The sequence below is a fragment of the Cryptomeria japonica genome, chromosome 6 (assembly GCF_030272615.1).
Source record: "Cryptomeria japonica chromosome 6, Sugi_1.0, whole genome shotgun sequence".
Classification (NCBI taxonomy): domain Eukaryota; kingdom Viridiplantae; phylum Streptophyta; class Pinopsida; order Cupressales; family Cupressaceae; genus Cryptomeria; species Cryptomeria japonica.
The window spans coordinates 310,888,820-310,897,911 of NC_081410.1; the positions used below are offsets into that span (position 1 = coordinate 310,888,820).

Sequence of the window (9,092 nt, forward strand, 5' to 3'; positions counted from 1 at the left end):
GTCATTATGATTTTTGAGTGTGAGAAGAGCCTCCTTTGAGTTTAGGCATCATAATAGGGCAATATTAAATCTCTTTCGATATAGTGTCACTAAGGATAGTGAAGTGGGATGAGCACTAGATAAATCTCTTTCGATATAGTGTCACTAAGGATAGGTTTAAAATGACATGTTATTGAGGGGAGTTGGGAGCAATAAACTCACATACAAGCTCAAAGTTAGGGACATAGCATGTGGCAACCAATAGTTGTTCAACCAAGAATTTATAGCAATGAATATCTTATGGAATATCCAAGAGGCACCTAATGGTGTCCATGGTATCTACAACTCTATTATTGAAGTGGGGTACCTATTCAAAATAGATGCATTTTAGGCACTGTTTGAAACTATCTACCATCCATTTGTAGGAAATAAGTTTTCCATCCTTAGTTTGATAATCACTATTGACCTATTTGATTATGACTTGGGAATCCATAAAGAAGGAGATTTTTCATTAGATATTTGAAAAAATTATGGTCCTAGCCCTTTACAAAACTACCTTAAGGGAAGATAAAATAGGCCCAACCCAGCTAGAAACAATAAACTAACAACACAAAAACAACAAACCAAAAACAACAAATAGAACAAAACACAACACAAACATAGAGGCGACTACGAGAAGACTCTCTCTACTAACTTCAACCTAATAACCTCATAATGCTAGTTTTTCAAGTGTCATGCATATCTACTAATTACAACATAAGCACAATTATAATTTTTTACTTGTTCACAGATAAATTATAATGGTTTATTTTTTATTAAAATCAAACATATTGAAATCAAATTAGATTAAAAATTATTTGTGAACTCACAAATCTATTAACTATCTCACTGAGTAGAGGGATGTGAAACGATATTAAAAATATGTAACAATATGCAAGATAAAATCTTCAAGTGCTTATGGTGTTAGGCTTGTCAACAACATGAAGATTGAATTTATTTAGGAGTGTTCCTCATCTTTTACTTTCGCCCTGTTCTCCACCAGGTAGTCCCATATTGCCATAAGCCATCTGTAAACCCATATACAGGTTGTCCAATACAACACTACAATTAATCCGAACAAAAAATCTATACAAAATGATGAGGGTTGATTGTGAACCCTCCTCTCCCACTAGACAAGTATCTATACAAAATGATGAGGGTTGATTGTGAACCCTCCTCTCCTACTAGACAAGTATCTTTCCATTTATTTAGGAGTGTTCCTCATCTTTTACTTTCGCCGTGTTCTCCACCTCCTGCAGATTTATTTAAGACAATTCAATTAAACATACATGTTGTCATAAAAGAGAACTTTAATAGATACTCAACAATATATGTAAGCTATGATCTACAGACCCATATTGCTATAAGCCATCTATAAACCCATATACAAATTGTCCAACACATCACTACAATTAATCCGAACAAAAAATCTATACAAAATGACGAAGGTTGATTGTGAACCCTCCTTTCCCATTTCCTACTAGACAAGCATCTTTCCATTTATTTAGGAGTATTCCTCATTTTTTTACTTTCGCCCTGTTCTCCAACTCCTGCAGATTTATTTAAGACAATTCAATTAAACATACATGTTGTCATAAAATAGAACTTTAACAGAACCAATAAAAAAAAAGAACTTTAACAGATACTCAACAATATATGTAAGCTATGATCTACATTGCACTCTATGTATCTATCTTAACAAAGCCTGGTAACAGCATCGTCTAGATTGTCAAACGTCCAATAATTTTTTTTCAAATTGAAAATAAAACCTTTTCCCTTCATTATTATTGCAGATCTGACATCGTGCACATCATTATGGTGCAAGCCAAATTTGCAGATTGCTTCATTTAACATCACCAGTAATCTCCACAAGAACATTGTCCCTGTTTAAAATGGTGGAAACGGTTTGCATCTCTCACAACAATTTCTCTTCCAACAATCTTGGAGATAAATTTTGTTGCAGTGTGGCAGTCAGCACATACTCTAAGGTTCTTAACAACTCTAATAGTTGATCCAGGGGGCGTGTTTAACAAACCAAATGCAATTGCCAACTTTTCACTATGATGGTGAAGAAATAATTCTTTTTCCTCCTCTTCCACATCATTGAGTGAATGTCTTGAATCTGGAAAATACCCCGCTGCCTTCATCTCCCAAGCCAATTTATCCAACTTTGCGTAGATCTCCTGTGTCTGTGGGTGTGATCTGTCTCCTGCACAAAAAGTATGCACCATTTGATGGCCTTCAATCCAACTACATCCAGGGATCTTTTTAATTCCTCTTTCTTTCATTAATCTCCTTACCATTTCAACTTCACTCCTCCAGCCAACTTCTGCAAAGATGTTTGAGAGAAGAACATAAGTGGCAGCATTTTTAGGATCCAAATCAAAAAGCAGTGTTGCTGTAAATATTCCTAAGCCTATATTCATATGCGACCTACAGGCACCAAGAAAACACATCCACACAACCACCACAGGTTTAATCGGCATCTTAATGATAAAGTTTAGTGTGTCCTCAAGATAGCCAGCACGGGCAAGAAGATCGACCATGCACACATAATGATCAACTGTAGGTATGTAGTATAGATTACTCATGTGATTGAAGCATTTACAACCCTCATCCACCAAACCTGCGTGGCTGCATGCAAATAGAACGCAAGCAAAGCTTATAATGTCAGGATATGTTCCAGAGTGCTTCATTAATTCAAAGACTTTGAGAGCATCCTTGCATAATCCATTTTGTGCATATCCTGCAATCATGGCATTCCATGAGACCACATTTCTTTGAGGCATTTTTTCAAATACTTCTCTCGCCTTCTCTATGCTTCCACATTTTGCATACATGTCTACCAGGGCATTCGCAACCACAACATCTGAAATGTAACCCCCTTCCATTATGCTTTGATGGATGTCCATACCCAGTTCCAAAGCTCCCATTTTAGCACAGGCTGGGAGAATACTGGCAAAGGTTGTGGGGTCTGGCTTTATACCGGCAGATTGAATTTGCCTGAAATTTTCTAAAGCCTTTTCAAAAAATCCATTTTGTGCATATCCTGCAACCATGGCATTCCATGAGACCACATTTCTTTGAGGTATTTTGTCAAACAGTTCTCGTGCCTTGTCTATGCTTCCACATTTGGCATACATGTCTACCAGGGAATTTGCAACAACTACATCCGACAAAAATCCACCTTCTGTTATTCTTTGATGGATGTCCATACCCTGTTCCAAGGCTCCCATCTTGGCACAGGCTGGGAGGATGCTGGCGAAAGTTGTGTAGTCTGACTTTACATCTGCCAATTGCATTTGCTTGAAAGTTTCTAAGGCTTTTTCCACAAACCCATTTTGTGCATATCCAACAATCATTGCATTCCATGAGATAACATCTTTCTGAGGCATTCTGGCAAACAATTCATGTGCCTTGTGCATGCTTCCACATTTTGCGTACATATCTACTAGAGCATTCCCAACTATAATATCTAAAAAAAATCCACTTTCAATTATGCTTTGATGGACAGCTGTACCCTGCTCCAAAGCTCCCATTTGAGCACAGGCAGGGAGGATGCTGACAAAGGTTGTGGAGTCTGGCTTTAAACCCGCCAGTTGCATCTGCTTAAAAGTTTCAAAGGCCTTTGCAATAAATCCATTTTGTGCATATCCTGCAATCATCGCATTCCATGAGACCGCGTCTCTTTGAAGCATTTTGTCAAACAGCTCACGTGCCTTGTCTATAGTTCCACATTTTGAATACATGTCGACCATGGCAGTTGCAACTACAACATCTGAAAAAAAACCCCCCTCTGTTATGCTTTGATGGATGTCCATTCCCTGTTCCAAAGCTCCCATTTTGGCACAGGCAGGGAGGACGTTGGCAAAGGTTGTGGAATTTGGCTTTACGCCTGCCAATTGCATTTGCTTGAAAGTTTCTAAAGCCATTTCAACAAATCCATTTTGTACATATGCTGCAACCATGGCATTCCATGAGATCACATTTCTTTGACGCATTTTGTCAAACAGTTCACTTGCCTTGTCTATGCTTCCACATTTTGCATACATGTCTACCAGAGCAGTTGCAACTACGACATCTGACGAAATTCCTCTATCCTTTATGCTTTGATGAATGTCCATACCCTGATCTAAAGCTCCCATTTTGGCACAGGCTGCGACTATGCTGGCAAATGTGAACTGATCGGGTTGGAAGCCTTTTCGTTGCATTTGGTGAAACAGTGCTACTGCCTCCTGAGGATACCCATGTCTTCGGTATGCTGCAATAACTGTGTTCCATGACACGATGTTTCGTTCTCTCATGTGATCAAACACTTTAAGAGCGTCCACCAAACTTCCGCACTTGACATACAAATTAATAAGACTATTCTGAAAAGAAGTGCGCGTAGCAAATGCAAATCGCCTGTGAGCGATGAAAGAGTGGACATTTTTCACTTGTGAAAGAGTGTTCTTGAAAATGCAAGTCTGCAATAACTGAAGATATGTAGAGGAGTCTCCAGGGGGATTGTGTGTGGTAAGCAGAATGTGCAGCGCCTCCTTCAACTGGCCCTCTCTACATAATGCTGTGAGATTGAGATGAGGAGTGGCTGGCAATGGCATCTTTTGATTGTAATTGGAGCATGGAAAATGTCCAGTGTCAATCAGTCAATGTCTACCACAATGACATTGCCAGCAGTAAAATTTGAAGCATTTCCGCTCGAGCTGGCTCTAGCAGAGAGACTGGAAGCGATTTTGAGATGATTTCAGGAACACCATAGAAAGATTGAAGGTGATTAGAAACGATTCCGAGAACCCCATTGAAAGATGGCGAAGTAACATTTTTGTGCAGACACATAATTTTGAGAAGGAAAGGCTACAGTTAAAATGGTTTATCAATTTGAATATTCCCAATCTTTTCCAAAAAATTATCTTAAGCAAAGCGAAGTAGGTTCAAATTGACCAAAACCAATAGTCTAATAGAAAATTAGAAACAAAGAGAATAGAACACAAACACAGAAGTTAGAATGGGTTAGACCTCTCCTAGTTCTCAATTGAGGACTCATATAACTCCTCATAGTGCTTCATGCTTCTGCATATAATCTTAATATTAAATTTTATCATGTTACTTATGTTCCTTTTCATTCTATTCATTCTCTTTTTTATATTCAAAATCTAGGTGGCTATCTCAACATGAATGGAGCATTAGTTTTGAACATCAAAATTTACAACATGGGTCTAGAGACTTTCAACATAATTGCATTCAATATTAGGTGTGTTTATTTTCTCAAAATAACTATTGGATTACCATTTCATAAGTGGCATATGCTCAAGGATGTTGTCTTCACTATCCTAGCTAACTTTGTCCTTCACCATCTTTGAATGATCTATAAACAACTCAATTGCTTTTAAATCTGTACGATCAACTCCAACAAGTCTAGGAGACCTCCTCACTTTAGCCACTTTAACAAATGGTTGCTCTAGAGCCTTAACAATTCCCTGCCCATCCTTCATGGTCTTATTAAGGGTAGAAGTAATAAGAGTTGTCCCCACACAATCACTGACTCCCTTGTAAATCAACACCCCCTTGTCCAATTTGTTCCAATGATTCTCTTTAGAGACATATTTACTAACAAGGGCTTCAAGTTCCCTCTTTTTCACTCTTTTTCTTTTTGCAATATTATCATGTTTGTCTAAAGGGGTTAAGGTATGCTTTAGGGAGTACAAATTCACAACCACACCTTCCTTACAAATGCAATTTTATATTTAGTACCTTTACCAAGAAAACTTGTAATAACAAGAGACTCAAAATTCTTAGGGGTGTGTTATATACTACTAGATGTTAGAGATTAGACAACAATTTATTTAAAAACTTACTCCTTACTAATATTAAGTTGAGAATAAAGGAAATCTTAAAAGGTAACAATAAATAGATTTATCTGGAAAAAAAGAGAGAAAAGTCCTTGATTTGATGTTAGGATCTATGATTGTTGCACGTGAGATGTTAACTTTTACAACGATTAAATTGAAGGTCTTGAAATTGAAATTGAAATGCTTAAATAAAAATCACAATGATTAAACAATGAATTAACAACAAAGAGAAAGAAGAGAAGACAAGGAAACATGAGTTGATAACGGAGTTCACCAAATGGCTACGTCTCTGGGTCCCTCTCCAAAGGAGTGACTGATCCTTGATTATGCTCCAAAAAAAAAGGTTACAAGGTCTTCAACCAGTTACAAGTTTCACGTCTCCTCAGACGATAATGAATTACAAAGGTCCTTCTCCAACAAGTACAACAAGCTTGACTTCAAGCTCCCAATGCACAGAGATGAACAGTTCACTATCACGAGCTAACTCCTCATATTTGTGTAGCTCTCCAAAAATTGTCTCACACTTCTCTCACACTTCTCCAATCTCCAATGTCTAATATCCAAACTCACAGTTTACCCCTCTTTTTATACACAAATTTTACCCAATATGGCTTAAAACCATATGATTTGGAAAATCAACCATATCCCCCATTTACAACATACAAATCTTCTAAAATAAACCTCCCCATTAAAAATAATGGCCCTTATAATTTTGGGCTTTACAAAATAATCTTTAAAGATATTACAAATTCGGGCTTGTTTGAAATAGTTTATGGTTGCAAATGGGGGAGGGCTCGGGTTTGGCCCAAGCACTAAACTCTCAGCTTGACAAAACCCAAAAAATTACCAAAATCATTGCCAAAATGTGTGCGGGCTTATTGGTTGTTCGCATTGTACGAGACGTAGGGATTGTGGGTTCAAATCCCCTCGAGAGAATCTCGCGAACTAATGGTGCAGAGAGAATTAGAGATGAGAGGTCGGGGGTTCAAATCCCCCTACCCATATTTTGATAAACCGATAACTGACGTCAAAATTGTCATAGTGTTATCAATTTTTGGCAAAGAAAAACTTATCCACGGGATCAATCCTCCCCACTGGAGAACTTTTGGACCTCCAAAAGTTGCATTTATTCAATAATGAAGTGAGGGCATGACCTCCCCACTTGTCCTGTATCATCTGTCCATTTGTACACCTGGCTCATCACCACAATCAAGTATGAAACAACATTGTTGAACATGTACATCATTGTATCACTTCCATAAGCATCTACATCAACTATCATAGCCATTAACCAACAACCATTGACTAGTATCAAGCTAAGCAATAATGCAGATATGAAAGAGAATAAATCAACAACATATCTATCTTTCACAACATGAACGTTTTTACCCAAGGGAACCTCCAAAATCTCAACCATAAGTTGAGGACTTGGATCATCAATGCTTTCATTTGTCGTCTCCTCACAGTGTACCGTTGGCATATCCTGTGACATCTGATCTTGATTAGCCTTGATTGCTTCAAGTTCATGCCTAGAATCACCTGACCTATTAGACATAAGAGACAAATCTTTACTTGCATTAATCACCCTCTTCAACCGCCCTATGTTTGCAAAAGACTGATCTTAGTCTTAATCTCATGAGAATGTACGATATACTTGATGTCATCTTTGGAAAAATGATACTAATTAAATTCCCTATAGAAAATAGCCTTTCGATCATACAAATAAGGGCTACCCAACACTATTCCACAAACATATAGTGGAACCACATCAAACTGCACCTTATCAACATACTTACTTGAGATTGTGAATCTTAAAGTGCATTGCCTTGTTACTTGCAATTCATTATTTTCGCATACCCAACCAAGTGGATAAGGTCTCTTATGTGGTATAGTTTTCAATCCCAAATTCCTTACAACATCTTTTGAGATTAAGTTACTTTGGGATCCACTATCTATGAGTGCATCAACTTTAGCGTGTTTAGCAACAACCCTTATATGAAAAAGCTCATTTCTTTTATTATCTTAAGGGACATCATAGACTTGAGAAGTACAAGCACAATTAGCAACAGAAACATTGGCAATAGAAGCTTTACCTTTCAAACCCATTGTTGTTATCTTAGTTTCATCCTCAGACTCTGAACCAAGATCCATAACAACATTAATAGACTTATCCTTACCTTTCTGTTTTTTGGCCCATTTTGGCTTCAATTCTGGATGCAATTTCGAGCATTGATCTTCATCATGCCCTTTCTTGTCACAATGAGAGCATGAAATTTGATCATCCTTCTTCTTAATGGAATTTGTCTTCTTCCCTTTTCCTGTCTCTGCAACTTTAGATGACTTATGTACAAAATCATCATTATAAATATTCTTACCCCTAGACTCTAGATGTGTGGCTTGAATACTGGCTTCATCCAAATTTCTAGGATTCAACATCAAAATAGAATGTCTTAGGTAAGAATGCAATCCACCTATGTACTTAAGCAATGTATCCTGAGTATACAATGGAACATTCAAAGCAATAACCCATTTTCTGAACTCATGGGTGTAATCTTGGACAAACTGACCCTTAGCTTGCCTAAAGTTTTGCCAATTCATTGTCAATTGTTGCATATAACCTAAAGGGAAGAATTTCTTTTTGAGAGCAGAAACAAATTCCATCCAAGTCATACTGACATTACCATGGCGAGCAATTTCTGCTCGAGTCCTACTCTCACACCAGGTGAGAGTTGTTCCTCCCAATCGGAGAGTGGCTAACTGGATCCTAGAGGCATCTTCTACTAGGCCTTGTATCCTACAATACACCTCTACTTGTTGAACCCAATCATCTAACTTTTTGGCATCCAACTCCCCACAGTACTCATGTAATTCAAATTTTACATCTAGTTTAATTACAGTCTTAGATGTGCTCTTGAAAGGATTAACAGAAGTAGAAGAAGGGGAAGAAGGAGGAGAAGGAGATAGAGGAGTTTTTGGTGGCGAATCACCACCTCCCAACTGCTTCCCTTTGTCCTCTCGATCTTCTTGGTCCTTTGATGACTTTCCTTTGTCATGCTTCATTTGTTCTTGCCTCTCTTTGTAGAGTACTTCCACCATAGCTTTCATTTCAAAAAAGGCTTTCTGAAAGTCTCTTTCATTGAGCTAGTGGTATTCCTATTCAGTTGCAATTTCTGACATCTTTGGTGGAAAGGTCCTTCGTTTACCGATCTCGGGATTATACTCTGC

At 37.7% G+C, this 9,092-nt stretch overlaps 1 protein-coding gene across 2 annotated transcripts; it reads right to left on the reverse strand.

Moving 5' to 3' along the window:
- Positions 1–912: 912 nt before the first annotated feature.
- Positions 913–4,902, reverse strand: LOC131043850 (pentatricopeptide repeat-containing protein At3g24000, mitochondrial). 2 transcript variants are annotated; one of them, XM_057977084.2, is made up of 2 exons: positions 1,788–4,900; positions 913–1,568 (listed from the first exon to the last, which is right to left on the reverse strand). In XM_057977084.2, exon 1 carries the CDS (start codon positions 4,617–4,619, stop codon positions 1,872–1,874), a length of 2,748 nt encoding a protein of 915 aa, XP_057833067.2. In that variant the 5' UTR covers positions 4,620–4,900; the 3' UTR covers positions 913–1,568; positions 1,788–1,871. The 2 variants fall into 2 exon arrangements, with proteins under 2 accessions (XP_057833067.2, XP_057833070.2); XM_057977087.2 differs by lacking the exon at positions 913–1,568 and having other exon boundaries at positions 2,020–2,227; positions 2,319–4,902.
- Positions 4,903–9,092: the final 4,190 nt, after the last annotated feature.